A 16146-nucleotide genomic window follows, 5' to 3' on the forward strand; every position below is an offset into this window, starting at 1 on the left:
ATTTTGGTATTCATGTATACGCCAAAAGCTCCGGCAATATGGCTTACGACCGTGATTACTGCAGACGAGGTTTTGTTAAAATTTTCTACTGTTGTTTCCTGCAGGGTACGGGGCCGATGACGCAGGGAGGAGGCGGAAGTCAGCTGTGGTTATTACCGAGCTACGGGAGAAGAGGACCGGTTGCTGCGGTTAGTTACATCGGGGTGATTGGGGGGAGGGGCTGGTGGATAGAGGCGGAGGAATGGTTATAAGTGTGCTAGGGTTAGGTGTGAATATATTGTGGGGGCTGGGTTTGGCATTTCGATGGATTGGGGGGGGACCCAGGAAGACCCTATAAGCAACAATGATGTGTTATTCACATAATTGATCAGTTAATCATTCACTGATAATAGGATTATTATATGTAGGATTAGTTCATTATATGATATATATAAACTTCCTACTCCCAGAAAGACTCGAACACATATGTATGCAGCGTTCAACCGCGTCTCTTGTTATAAGTGGATATAGTCATGTGACAATTCAGCCGATATTACGATAATCAGCGCCGATAATAGGTGTATCTGTGGTGACATAACGATAGATTCCGACAACAGAAAATTCATCGTATCGCCTTCATTGCTGCTGTCGTGACTATAAACCTGGGGTTTCTCATGTACGGCGTGGCAGACATACGCATGCATGCTGATTATTGGTACAAATTTCCGTTGTAATATATTATCTATCATGGAAAAATATCCGAACGTTCGTCTGAGGTCTTTAGTGGTTGTCTACCGTCAAGTTACCACAAATTCTATTCGGCCATTTCTTTGTTAGATCTGGAAAAGATGGGTGACCACCAACAAGACCACCGTTACACTGATGTTCATCCAGCTTTCCGTGAGTCCTGATTAGCAAATCGGCATGACAACCCCTGTACGGACGCAGGCTCAGTTCACACATCACGTAAAAATTACGTTGTGGAATTTGACTAAAAATCTGCACCGTAATCCACCATGAAATAGTATTTGAAGTATTTTGTTGTTGATTTTGGTGTGGAGTTTAGCCGAACATTTTTATTCCTTGCATTGCAGTAAATGAAATCCACCGTACAACAAATACGTGATGTGTGAACATAGTCTAAGGGTACAGGGCTTTCCTAGAAACCGATAAAACGACTAAACAACTTAATAGAATTTGTGTAAAATTGACAGAAGATGACGAATCTACTAATATTTACTGTGGATTTATTGTATTTTATAGGGAAAGGCTCTTCAAGTTGGTTTCATATGGGCGTAATATGGGCGTATAAGAGCCACAACTCCCAGCCTGGCCGCAGGCCTAATAACCGCCACTAACACCATCGTAGATCTCTATGATGCTGGTAATTCGGATTATTGGACCCGCCGCTAGTATTGTCGGTTGTAATATAGGCACCCGTATTATGCTCATATGAAACTGGAACAGAATTTTTCTGGCATTGTAACCTGTGTCATAACACGCTTCTAAAAACGCTAGCGCTATTGAAATGTAACATGCGTTTTTCATGATTCTTTTTCTCTGCCTGAACGCCTGAATAGAACGCTATACCCTGAGCATGCTGTGTTTGGTAAAAAACGTCACTGGCCACAATATTGCCTCAAAAACGCCACAAACCAGAAACGCAGTTGTGTGTAGTGCATTTTATATTATACTATAGACTTTAATGTAACGCCTGGTCACGCTTAAAAACGCAGCAAAAAACACCATTAAAACCCCACGAAAAACGCTGTGTATAAATACACTAAGTCCGGGTTCCCACGTAGCGTAAACGCTGCAGAATTTCTGCAATGGAATTCTGTAGCAGCAAAGTAGATGAGATTTAGAAAATCTCATGCCCATGCTGCGGAAAAAAACCTCAGCGTAAACGTTAATAAATTGACCTGCGGTGCGGAATTCAAATCTGCAGTTATGTTAATTTATGCTGCATTTTCTTGATTTGCTGTTTCGGGTTTTCCCGATTGAATTCAATGGGGATACAAAACCCGTAATAGAAAGCCATGTATTGCGACTTTTGCTCTGCAGACTGCACTTTTGCTTGCATGAAAAAAAAACGGAAACCTAGCAAACGGCGACAAACGGAAAGCAACTGAAACAAAAGAATTACCATTGAAATCAATGGTAATTCTAACGGAACCGTTGCTTTCCGTTTAATCTTTCGATCCTCTCTTCCTCTGAAGGAAGAGAAGTAAACGTATACTAACACTAGTGTGAATGAAGCCTAAGTATGAACGGCTTCTCTTTTTTTTCACTGGAAATTCTGTTTGAAAAATCCCACCACAATGTGATGCGGTTTTTCAGACGGAAGGTGCTGCGGTTTCCAGGTCGGATACACTGCACAGATTTTACGCAGTGTATCCGACGTGTGGGAACCCGGCCTAAGGCTTAGTTTACATCTTCGTTGGGGGCATCCGTCACAGATCCAGTCAAAAATCCAGAACAGAATAGCGCAGCGTTCTCCAATAAAACGACGGACACCTTGAAGGAATGGGTTCCGGCAGACGCCGATGGTGTCCATCATGCAATGGATCCTGCGCTCCCAATATTGTCGTTGTTCTGCTCCTATGACAGCGCAATGGGAATCCAGAACGAAGCCTAGGACTGTTTCGCTCTTCTGAATATACTGTCAGAGGTTCCTGGTTGTTTGGCCCCTGCTCATTCCTGACATTGTTGTCGTCTTTACTTTGGTCTCAAGTCTCCTCCCCGTGGTTGAAAGCGAAGCTCATGTAAATAAGAATCACAATGGGGCTGTTTAACCCCTTCCCCCTGCTGGCATTCTGGGCCCTAATGTCCAAGCCATTTTTTAGATTTTTCCATTGTCACATTCGAAGAGCTGTAACTTTTTTATTTTTGCGTCGGCATAGCTGTATAAGGTCTTGTTTTCTGCGGGACGACTTGCAGTTTTTATTGGTACCATTTGAGAGTAGATGCGACTTTTTGATCACTTTCTATCACATTTTTTTTAAGTCAGGATTAACAGAAAACAGCAATTTTTCCATTGTTTTTTATTTTATTTTTTACGGCGTTCACAGTGCGGGTTAAATAATGTAACAGCTTTATAGTCGGGGTCGTTACGGACGCGGCGATACCAAATATGTGTAACTTTTTTGCTTTATTGTAGTTTTTTTTAATAGTAAAGCATTTTGTAAGGGGAAAAGCTGGGTTTTTCATTTTTTTTTTTTCACTTTTTTTTTTAATTAACTTTATTAAACTTTTTTTACTTTTTTACTAGTCTCACTAGGGGACTTCACTATCATCCGATCGCTATTATAATACACTGCAATACTTTTGTATTGCAGTGTATTACTGCCTGTCCGTTTAAAACGGACAGGCATCTGCTAGGTCATGCCTGCGGCATGATCTAGCAGGCATTCGCTGCAGGCAGACCTGGGGGTCTTTATTAGACCCCCGGCTGCCATAGAAGACACAGACACTCGGCGATTTTATCGCCGGGTGTCAGTGAGATGAGAGGGAGCTCCCTCCCTCTCTGCAAAACCATTCAGATGCGGTGCTCGCTATTGTGCACCGCATCTGAAGGGTTAAACAGGTGAGATCGATACTAATATCGATCTCACCCGGCAGAGCAGGGACGCTCCCAGCCCTCAGCTGCTTCTGGCAGCTGAGAGCAGGGAGATTTCACGGCTCCCTGCTCTGTTTACTTTATTCTAATGCAGCGACGTAGTTTGGCGGCGCTCTAGAATAAAGCCCACTAATGACCGCCGTAAAAAGACGTATCGGCGGTCATTAAGGGGTTAATGGGGGTTAAAGGAGCATGTGGTGCAGTGCAGGACAGCGGCAGGCTATGTATGTGATGGTCGCCATATGCGTGCCATAGATGTAACGGTTAATTTACGTTACAATAGCAGTAGCAGACAAAGATGTTGCGACCATAAGCTCCCATACATGACTCCATGAGATGGCTCATTGATGGGCGCTTGTTTGCTTCTATCACACTGAGCAATGATTGCTTATGTATAGGGACCAGCGCTTACACAGGGGGATGTGCTCCCGACAACGATGATTTTTAATGCTGCCTAAAAGAGCAGATCAGCCAATGAACAAGTGTTTGCTCGTTCATCGTCTGATCGTTGCCCTGATTGCATCGGGCAATGATCGGGAAGGAGCTTTCATATCAATGCTTGTTTGCCCAATCATTGGCCACGGTAATATGGTCTTTTTGCTATCTTGCCGAACTCCATTATAAACCTGCTCATGTTATTTTTATGTTGAGAGGGAGATATGCGGCTGCCAGGCTTCTCTGACTGGGGGGGGGGGGGGGACAATAGAATCGCATGGATTGAAATCTCAGATATTTCAACAATGGCAGACCCAAGGCCAGCAGTGCCAGTCACCGTAAATATGAAGCTCTGCTAACAATAATAACCAGTAAAAATGTTTTCACATCCATTGATTGTTTTGAAATGGTTCAAAGTACAGTGAAGTCCAGAGTCAGCGCAGCGTCTAGCAGGATATTCTCCAGCACTTCATGCTTCCCTCTGCTGATGAGCTTTATGGAGATGCTGATTTCATTTTCCAGCAGGACTTGGCACCTGCCCACACTGGCAAAATTACCAATACCTGGTGTAATAACCATATTATCAATGCGCTTGATTGGCCAGCAAACTCGCCTGACCTTAACCCCATAGAGAATCTATGGGATATTGTCAAGAGGAAGATGAGAGACCCCAGACCCAACAATGCAGACGAGCTGAAGGTCACTATCAAAGCAACCTGGGCTTCCATAACACCTCAGCAGTGCCACATGCTGATCGCCTCCATGCCACGCTGCATCGATAACACCTCAGCAGTGCCACAGGCTGATCACCCCCATGCCACGCCGCATTGATAACACCTCAGCAGTGCCACAGGCTGATCGCCTCCATGCCACGCCGCATTCATAACACCTCAGCAGTGCCACAGGCTGATCGCCTCCATGCCATGCCGCATTGATAACACCTCAGCAGTCCCACAGGCTGATCTCCCCCAATGCCACGCCGCATTGATAACACCTCAGCAGTGCCACAGGTTGATCGCCTCCATGCCACGCCGCATTGATAACACCTCAGCAGTGCCACAGGTTGATCGCCTCCATGCCACGCCGCATAGATAACACCTCAGCAGTGCCACAGGCTGATCGCCTCCATGCCATGCCGCATTGATAACACCTCAGCAGTGCCACAGGTTGATCGCCTCCATGCCACGCCGCATTGATAACACCTCAGCAGTGCCACAGGTTGATCGCCTCCATGCCACGCCGCATAGATAACACCTCAGCAGTGCCACAGGCTGATCGCCTCCATGCCATGCCGCATTGATAACACCTCAGCAGTCCCACAGGCTGATCTCCCCCAATGCCACGCCGCATTGATAACACCTCAGCAGTGCCACAGGTTGATCGCCTCCATGCCACGCCGCATTGATAACACCTCAGCAGTGCCACAGGCTGATCGCCTCCATGCCACGCCGCATTCATAACACCTCAGCAGTGCCACAGGCTGATCGCCTCCATGCCATGCCGCATTGATAACACCTCAGCAGTCCCACAGGCTGATCTCCCCCAATGCCACGCCGCATTGATAACACCTCAGCAGTGCCACAGGTTGATCGCCTCCATGCCACGCCGCATAGATAACACCTCAGCAGTGCCACAGGCTGATCGCCTCCATGCCATGCCGCATTGATAACACCTCAGCAGTGCCACAGGTTGATCGCCTCCATGCCACGCCGCATTGATAACACCTCAGCAGTGCCACAGGTTGATCGCCTCCATGCCACGCCGCATTGATAACACCTCAGCAGTGCCACAGGTTGATCGCCTCCATGCCACGCCGCATAGATAACACCTCAGCAGTGCCACAGGCTGATCGCCTCCATGCCACGCCACATTCATAACACCTCAGCAGTGCCACAGGCTGATCGCCTCCATGCCATGCCGCATTGATAACACCTCAGCAGTCCCACAGGCTGATCTCCCCCAATGCCACGCCGCATTGATAACACCTCAGCAGTGCCACAGGTTGATCGCCTCCATGCCACGCCGCATTGATAACACTTCAGCAGTGCCACAGGTTGATCGCTTCCATGCCACGCCGCATAGATAACACCTCAGCAGTGCCACAGGCTGATCGCCTCCATGCCATGCCGCATTGATAACACCTCAGCAGTGCCATAGGTTGATCGCCTCCATGCCACACCGCATAGATAACACCTCAGCAGTGCCACAGGCTGATTGTCTCCATGCCACGGCGCATTGATGCAGTAATTCATGCAAAAAGAGCCCTGACCAAGTATTGAGGGCATATACTGGACGTACTTTTCAGTAGGCCAACATTTCGGTATTAAAAATATTTTTTTAAATTGGGCTTATATAATATTCTCATTTTCTGAGACACTAAATTTTGGGTTTTCTTTAACTCTTACCATAATCATCAACATTCCAAGAAAAAATTGCTGGAAATAGATCACCCTGTGTGTAATGAATCTATATAATATATGAGCTTCACTTTTTGAATTGAATTAGTGAAATAAATAAACTTTTTGATGATATTCTAATTTATTGAGAAGGACTAGTATTTGGTGCCGGCCTATTTTGTTTGTTGCGTATCTCTGCCACGTGACCATGTCAGCAATCCCTGGCCACAGCAGTGATGTCACTTTAAAACAACACGTCACCATTCTGTCACGCAGTGGAAAAAAAGTAATACGTCATATTACAATTTCTACTTTTTTTTTTTCGAAAATTACAACCAGCATAGCTTTCGACACAGCCATGACTAAGAGCACAGCCTAGTGCTTGAAACGCGTAGGCTATTCTATTGCCGCATCACCACCTTGTTTTTTCCTCCTGGTGTTCTATTTCAAGCTCTGATAGCTTGTATTCAATAAAGTGGAAACTTAGTTTTTCCTATTTTTGACATCACTATCGCTGGATCCTCTCTGGTTTTTTCTGCTGTTGCTGCCGTGTGCCGTCGCGGCTGACCCGGGCGATTACCAACACAGGAGTATCGGATCGGTGAGCTGGAGGTTTCCTCCCATTTCCCTCTTCCTTCTATACTATTACTCTATAAGAACTACTATAGGCATCAATAGAAAATTCTTAAAAACAGGATTTGCTCAGTTTTGGGTGAACAGACACTTGAAAGAAAGCTGTGCTTGTGTGTCAATGGGCTTCTACATGTGCCCTATACAAAGCTCTGGACCTTTCTACCCTCCCTCTATTTTGATTTGTCAGCTGACAGATGTTGAATCTCTTCCTGTATTTGCTCTTTTTTGTCCTGACTTTAGACTGAAACCAGCACCTGAGATGTTTGCTCCCGGCGGGTCCGGTGGTTCTTCTATGCCGAGGAGACGAGGTCACGGGGCTCATGCCCTTCCTAAGCAGCCGGAAAGAAGCCTGGCATCAGCCCTGCCTGGTGCATTGTCCATCACAGCCCTGTGTACTGCTCTGGCGGAACCAGCCTGGCTACATATCCATGGAGGAACTTGCAAGCGTCAGGAGTTGGGGGTGGCAGATGTACTTGGTACTGAGGATCCTGAGCTACTGACAAGTGAGTTTATGCTTGAAGGAACAATACGTTAGTGGTTTTAAAGTGGGATTCTATTTTAAAATAAACCCAGATCCCTGGTGAAATTAGGTTTAATATTTGCAAAATCCCAGGGGTCTTTATAAAGCATAAGATAAACAATTCTGAAATTATCGGAGCAGTTTTCTAGTTAGTTACTATTGGCAATTGCAAATGTGGTGCTTAAAGAGGACCAATCTCCTCGTCTGACATGTTTATTTTAGCAAATAATTGTATTCCCCATGAAATAGCAATTCTGGAGCATCTTTTCTTAGAACTCTATGTTGTACCGTCCCTCTGTTATTCCTCCTAGAAAGTTATGAATAAATTGACAACTGGTTGTTACCAGTTGGGGGTGTGTCCCTACACAGACTGTCAATGTCCAATCAGTGCTGCCCGGGTCAGATTGTATAAGGACACATCCCTTTAACAAGAGGAATAATAACTCCTAGTTTTCAGTTTATTCATACATTTTTAGGAGGAATAGCAGAGGAACGGTACAATACAGAGTTCTAAGAAAAGGCGCTCCAGAATTGTTATTTTATGGGGAATAAAACGATTTACTAAAATAGACATGTCAGGAGAGGTGAAAGCTCCTCTTTAAATTCAATCCTGGGAAAGTGACAGGAGCCCTTTCAATATTCGATCCAGTCAGAGGATTCCACTCCCTTTAAAGGGCCACAAATACAAGAGGTTACAAGTAGAACGGTTACTCGCCTAGCCTCCGCTTCGTGCAGCGTCCGCAACATCCCCTTTAACTTGTGAATTGCCTAAATAACTGGAGCTCATTTATACATAACAATGCATGTTGTATGTATTTTCAGAGTTCTGTATGAACCATCAGACTATACTTCTCCTCCGTGTCATCGCTGGCTTCTGCTTCCTGGGTATCGCCTGCAGTATGACCGCCTTCTTGCTTGATGTCTTCGGCCCCAAACATCCTGCTCTCAAAATTACAAGGCGCTACGCTTTTGCCCACATCCTCACAGGTATTGATCATAAATGTCTAGCTTCTTGAGAGCATGTTTGTTTGTTGTCTGTTACCATGGAGAAACATAGGTTTGCATAGGAGCTGTAGAAACCAAACAATATATATATATATATCAACCTGCAATAACATTAGCTAGAAGAGGCCAGAAAGGGAATCTCTCATGGAGACAGTTCTCTTTAAATTAAGGGCATGTATCCAATACATCCACTAAACGCCCCCCGAATATGAGATCGAAAGAAACAAGCTCTGTATATAAAATAGTACGTCCCTCTAGGACGATTGGCTGACATTGATCAGCTGACTATCTCCAGTCATGGTGCCGGTTTGGTGATCACTCTTGTTCAATCCACCCAGAGGAATGTGCTGTTTTAAATACTGAAAAGGCTTCCCTATGGCTGAACATCCGCCATGTCAATCTTCTGATCAGGAGGTTGCAACGAAGCGAGCGCTACACCTTAAACAGTGCACCCCCTGCGGAATAAGTGAAATGGATCACCTGACCAGCTCCATGGTAGTGGTCAGGTGATATATCTCAGCCAATCAGCCTATTGCAACCAGCCTTATTAGGACATCTACTTAAAGACGTCTTCCTCCATGACATATTCTCTTTATTTATAAAAAAGAGTCATTTCTGAATATTAAATCAAATTCACACTTTTTTTTTGTCGCACCAATTGAGTATTATGTTTAACCTGTTCCTTTCTTTGCTCCTGTGGGCTCTATTGGCTCCCTAGTAATATTCCACCCTCTACCCTCCTTGATTTCCGTGTTTTACAGTTTTGCAATGTGCAACAGTCATTGGTTTCTGTTACTGGGCCTCGGAGCTCATACTGGCACTCCAGCAGCAACACAAACAATACCACGGCTCCCAAGTCTACGTCACCTTTGCTGTTAGTTTCTACTTGGTGGCTGGGGCAGGGGGAGCATCAATCCTCGCCACCGCTGCCAACCTCCTGCGGCATTACCCATCAGAAGAAGAAGAACAGGCTCTGGAGTTGCTGTCAGAAATGGAAGCCGACTCTTACCCTGCCGAGTATGACGTCATGAATCCTTTCCAACCACCCCCTGCTTACACGCCATAACCGGGCTCCTAGGGAGAGGGCCACAATCAACCATAAGACTGTCTCCCTACAACAGATAGAGAACCTGCTGCTTGCATCACGCAAAGGACTTTTTGGCCAAACTGGCATATGTGTATGGAAACGGGCTGTTCCGTACCTTCCTGCAGCTAGGTCATTCACACAGATTTCACATCCGCTTCATTTGCCGTTTGTTATATTTTTGTGATTGTTCACAACCTCCAGAATGCTTTCCCTGTCTATAACAGCTTCACCCCTGCCTTGATACAAGTTTTAATTTAGCACTCTCACAGGTTGACTTTCTTAGAATTGGCTGCTGCCCTGTGTCACTGGCACAAATGTGGGCATTCTATAATGCTTACAATTGTAAGCTATATATTTCCTATCAATTTTTGAGGATAATGAAAGGCTAACGCCACTCAAAACCTAAAAATTCAGGCTACAGGTAATCCAAGTATTCCCCTGATGTCACACTCAAAGGGGTCTAGGAACCTCGGATATGTGGAGTTGTTTGAAGGGTAATTACACCAAAGAGCTGCTTGAGACAGGTCATCAATGTATGATCAGGGGGTCCAACCCCACCAATGAGAAGAGTGAAGGAGTCGCAGCACTCCAGTGCTCTTCCACTGTTTATCCAGGCACACCTAAACTGATCGTACATTGATAGCCTAGCCTAAGTCTTAGAGAGTCCCTTTAAGAAGTAATGCCCTGTGAGGACCTCATCAAACATCTCCACATATCTCAGCTTCCTGGACATTTGTGGTTGTGATATGTGTACAGGAGGGATATGGGAGTTTACTACAGTCATACTGAACTTTTAGGTTTTGGATGGACTTCGCCTTTAACATGCGTACCAAAGTGAAGCTTGCGATGGGATTTGATAGCACCTCGGGAAACGGTGGTCTCGATAGGTTCTGATATTCCGTTATAGTTCTGTTGTATGATGAGGACAAATGGTTCTAAGAGACCAGACTGTTCGTCCTATGAACGCAATTGTGACAATGGAGTGTGTTTTAAAAGAACTTTGTGTTTTATTATTTTGGTTTTCTCCACCATGACTTTAAGGGTGCCTGTCCCTAAAGCACACAAGCAGGCCGCCATTTTGTGGTCCCAATTGTTACCCGTTTTACTGATTCACTACTTCAGAGGCATTGATTGACTCCACACATAAAATGGCGGCCTCCTATGTGAATGGCCGGCACACGCGGTTTAATGCATGGGTGATATTTATATACCTTTGGTGTATATAGTCTTTTTAATTGAGTCTAAAAATATATATTTTCTTCTGGATTCCAGGGGCACAATAAGCATTTACCAGGCAGGCACTTGGCAAAAAAATAATAATGACCAGAGCGTTATATAATATTATTTAATCATTTACCCCAGACGTTATAGAGAATTTACATATTTAAACAGTACAAAATGGATATATTTTCCATTGCTTCCCCATGTCGGCAGATACATTTTTAGGAAAAAATGGGCATTGCTTTTAATTGTTTATATTATTGCCTATACATCTCATTTTACACATATTTGGTATATTAGGAGTTAAAGTACATTTTCACCTAAAATGAAAAAAAATCACCAATGAATAGAAGTCCTGGAGTTTTAGCTTTTTTTTGGGTCCCAAATGGCAAATTTGCTTAGTCATGGAATGATATGTTTTGAGCATAGCTAGACAGATTTGCCATTGTAGAGTCAGGAAAATCTGGGTGACACCCATGTGGTCCATTAAAGTGAATCTCCAGCTTGTCAGTTTTAGGTCTAACATTGTGCTCTGATTAATTTTTGAATATATATTGATAGGGGTTGGAGCTCCGTTTTTCTGACTCCAAATCCTGTGCAGAGACAGAGTTAGATGATAAAATTCTGGCTGCCTCTAGCAGCCACTAGGGGGCGCTTAGGACCTTACTGCATACTTTATTATTATTGAGTGCAATAGAGTCAGGATTAGGGCTTTTCCACACATTACGAAATTGCTGCAGAAAAAACGCACCATTTCCTGCAGTTATAACTGCAGAAAATGGTGCGGAATTTGCTGCGTTTTTCACAATGCTTGGAGATGGTGACATCTCTGAAAAACGCAATTCAGTCCACTTTCCACTGCAGGAATTGACATGCTGCGGGATGAAAAATACGCACCGCAGCTCAATTTCTGGTAGGAAATTTTACGGAGCGTGTGGATGGGATTTGTTAAATCTCATACACTTTTTCCGCTACGTGTGGACAAGCCCTTAAAGTGTATGCACAGAACTCCTAAGCTCCCCCTAGTGGTTCCTGCAGGCAGGCAGAATTTACCACTATTTCTATACAGGGGATTTGGAGCTCTGTATCAGAAAAGTGGACCTCTGACCGCTAATATGATATATTACAAAATTAATCAGCACAGAATTGTGGAAATTTGTATAATGGTGTTCAGGGGTTAACATTCACTTTAAGCAATATTAGCTAAGAAAAAAATAGAATTACGGAGTGGATATTTAGAGATCGACTCAAGGACTTATATTTACTGGGAACTTTTTACAATTTTAGAGGGGGAGGTTCTATTTTAATCTGGCATAAAATCAAAATTCTAGCGGTAACTATAGAAAAGATGAGCAATAATGATTTTAAATCTGTTCCCCGATATCCCATGGAATGAATAAATAAACCTGGCACCTGGAGAATTGAAAGATAATCTGTCACCAGAGGGCCTAATAACGGTAAGGTGTGGGATGTGGTATTACACCCAGTGAAGTGCCCCCCAAACAGGATCAAGGGGATTTTTCTAAACGTGCTTCCCTCCAGGCTGATTGGCTTAGAGGGATCATGTGACCACTAGTGACAGGTTATCTTTCTTACTGCTTGACTGTAACCTTGGTTTATGTTTTTACTTTTACAAGTAATTTATAAGTTCTTCTATTGACTGTTGGTGTTTGTAATTGTGATATCAGTCCACACTGGTATATAGATGAGGCTTTGACGTTACTGGTTTAATATCATAGCTGTCCCTGATACGTAAGGCAGGGTTATGCCTTGTATAGCTTTGCACATTAATATGGATAATCTTCAGCTCGTTTCTAATAATGACCTATGGCCTTTCAGTATACATGAATATTCCCCTTCTTAATTTATTCTGCTACAGTATCGCCTATCTGCTAAGGAGCATTCCCCCTGTAATTATATGTACATACATATGTGTGTGTATTCACTAGTAACTATAAGTTCCCAAGTCGGCCTCTGCTGTCAAGTTTCTTAGTTATATCTGTTTTTGGGTAACCACCATCTTAGCGGCCACCCAGCTTTTCCAGACTGCTGAACAATACGTTTTGCAGCAGTAAGTGGATGCATAACTAAGACTGTTCACATCACGTTTTGCCATACGATTAGCGTGTATATTGGGAAAGCTCCCGACGTACAACCTAAACGTTTCCATAGGCTCCATTAGCCCGACGGAGCCAAAAAGTGTACATCAGTATACAAGGGAGCCTATGGTATAGTATACGTCATGTGCTTAGCAATTGTTTTTCATGACTTATATGTACGTTAAATGGATCCCATTATAGTCCCTGGGCAAATAATGTGTTAAACTAATGCTTAATAGTGGCATAGACTATAATAGTATCAGTCTAACGAATACGTCATGAACTCTTATGACCACAGCTCATGGCGTATCCGTTTAACGGTTACCATTAAAGTCTACGGTGACGGTTTGCACCGTTAGGCATACGTCACACCCTATATGTTAGCTTTTTCCGGGCATATATGTCAAACATAGGCAAAAACACGTGATGTGAATAAAAACCGGTTAAAGCGAAGTGACCGCCTCTGTGGAAGCTGTAATGGCAGTCATGTTTATTGTCACTCAAAGAAACATTTAGTTATGCAGTCAGTCTGGGAAAGTTGGGTGACGGTCCCTGGGGAAGCTATAATGGAGTTTGGGAAAGCTGGGGGAAAATCCCTGTGGAAGAGATACTAGTTGCCATATTGGCATATAGAGACCCATTGGAGGTGCAAGGATTCAGGGCTGGGTTATATCTGGAGAAGAGACAAAGCGGGACGTACTATGTTGGCTGGCACCCAGCTTTCCGCCAAATAGTTAGAACACTTGAATCGATTTTTTTTATGAACTTGACGGAGGTACTTATGTCTACTGGTGTGGTTTTTTTGTTTTCTGGGGGGGGGGGGGTGCTCTTTTACTCAGAACTTTTAATTGGTTACCCAGTTTACATCCGTCAAGTAGAGCATTTCATTGTACTGCACCTTATACATACTTGAATAGGGGGTACACCATGAATTACAGGGTGCATACAGAATAAAAGTCTCCCACTTTGAATTACCATGTGTTTTTGGTATGAACATATTTGTATGTGTTACAGAATGTCTTTAATGTAGAATTGGCTTCTATTTTAGATTTAGCTTCTATTTGTGATGTTTATAATGCAGAACCAACACCACAAAATCAGCAATGAATATTATGTGGATGTTTTTCATTTTAGTCTCCAGTTTGAGGACATTTCCCATACAGATCTGTTGAATGATACAAATGCTATTGATTTTTTTATATTCATTTCGTTCAGACTGCTCTGTGTGTTTTTTATTTTATAGGAAAATAAAAAAAAAATCCGATACTAACTTGTCATTTGGATATTTGGATTTCTGTATAAAAAGAAATGGAGGGCAAGAATAAATATATATCTCTACACTGAATGAATAGTACCAGGGAGACAGCAGTGCATTAAATTATATAGCACAGACTGAAAATATATTTGGAACGACCACCTAAATATTTACTCCTCTGCACAGTATTTTACTTCTTAGATCAGCAGTTTGTGCTCCAGAGCTGCATTTCCTCCTCTTCGTATGGACAGGAAATGCATTTGTAGTCAGAAATTTTGGCTTATGGTGCTGAGTCTGGTCACCCAGTAAAATATCTATATCCTTCCTGGTCCTCCCCCCTCTCTTTTTCTGTAAAATTTGTGTATGTTACTCAGTCACCAATCTATGTCGATAGATTATAAGGCATTATGGTGAAAACCCCTCTAATATTGGACACGCCACAGCAATTAGCTGATCGCCATGGATCTGGCTCTTAAAGAGGCTCTGTCACCAGATTTTGCAGCCCCTATCTGCTATTGCAGCAGATAGGCGCTGCAATGTAGATTACAGTAACGTTTTTATTTTTAAAAAAACTAGCATTTTTGGCCAAGTTATGACCATTTTTGTATTTATGCAAATGAGGCTTGCAAAAGTCCAAGTGGGCGTGTTTAAAAGTAAAAGTCCAACTGGGCGTGTATTATGTGCGTACATCGGGGCGTTTTTACTACTTTTACTAGCTGGGCGTTCTGACGAGAAGTATCATCCACTTCTCTTCACAACGCCCAGCTTCTGGCAGTGCAGACACAGCGTGTTCTCAAGAGATCACGCTGTGACGTCACTTCCCCAGGTCCTGCATCGTGTCAGACGAGCGGGGACACATCGGCACCAGAGGCTACAGATGATTCTGCAGCAGCATCGGCATTTGCAGGTAAATCGATGTAGCTACTTACCTGCAAACGCTGATGCTGCTGCAGAATCAACTGTAGCCTCTGGTGCCGATGTGGCCGACACGATGCAGGACCTGTGAGTGACGTCACAGATCTGCACTGCCAGAAGCTGGGCGTTCTGAAGAGAAGTGGATGATACTTCTCGTCAGAACGCCCAGCTAGTAAAAGTAGTAAACACGCCCCGATGTACGCACCTAATACACGCCCAGTTGGACTTTTACTTTTCAACACGCCCAGTTGTACTTTTGCAAGCCTCATTTGCATAACTACAAAAATGGTCATAACTTGGCCAAAAATGCTCGTTTTTAAAAAATAAAAACGTTACTGTAATCTACATTGCAGCGCCGATCTGCTGCAATAGCAGATAGGGGTTGCAAGATCTGGTGACAGAGCCTCTTTAAGACCCTCGGCAAACAACTGATCTTGCCAGGGTTAGCTGTGGCCTCTGCAGGGGAAATGTAGTATTACATAGTGACCATTCAGATGCCTGCCAGAGAAAAAGTGATTGCTTGGCTCAGAGAGATTGTCGTAAGTGTGGGACCACCTCTATAATGTACATATATCCTATTACGGCATGTGGACAGGGGCTTAGGTAATTTCTGAAGCCATGAGCAGGCTAGAACTACATCACAACCTGTCATAGCCAAATCAATCAGAAAACCAGCTGTAACATGATGGAACATTGGAGCCCTACTTCAATGCCCCATTTTATCAAGGGCCATTTAAAAACGGTCCTTTTCCCAAGGTGATAGCTGTTCTGGAACTTTGGACCATGTTTGCTAATGACAATTTTCAGTGTTTTTGTGTAAAGGCCTGCACCCCCCCCCCCCCCCCATAGATATGGCCCTCAGTTGTGTTGGCTCCCTCTATGCTAATTTGCTGTAGTTAGCCAACGGGGTGGAGCTAGCTTCCCTGCCTCTGATGTGAACCAATGAGCACGAGGCAGCTTGAGGGTAGTTCAAGCCCTATTG

At 43.8% G+C, this 16146-nt stretch overlaps 1 protein-coding gene across 1 annotated transcript; it reads left to right on the top strand.

The window, feature by feature from the left end:
- Positions 1-100: 100 nt before the first annotated feature.
- Positions 101-13828, top strand: TMEM127 (transmembrane protein 127). The gene is made up of 4 exons (XM_075858599.1): positions 101-188; positions 7303-7565; positions 8405-8569; positions 9349-13828. Exons 2-4 carry the CDS (start codon positions 7322-7324, stop codon positions 9651-9653), a joined length of 714 nt encoding a protein of 237 aa, XP_075714714.1. The 5' UTR covers positions 101-188; positions 7303-7321; the 3' UTR covers positions 9654-13828.
- Positions 13829-16146: the final 2318 nt, after the last annotated feature.

The sequence above is a fragment of the Rhinoderma darwinii genome, chromosome 3 (assembly GCF_050947455.1).
Source record: "Rhinoderma darwinii isolate aRhiDar2 chromosome 3, aRhiDar2.hap1, whole genome shotgun sequence".
NCBI classification, from domain to species: Eukaryota; Metazoa; Chordata; class Amphibia; order Anura; family Rhinodermatidae; genus Rhinoderma; species Rhinoderma darwinii.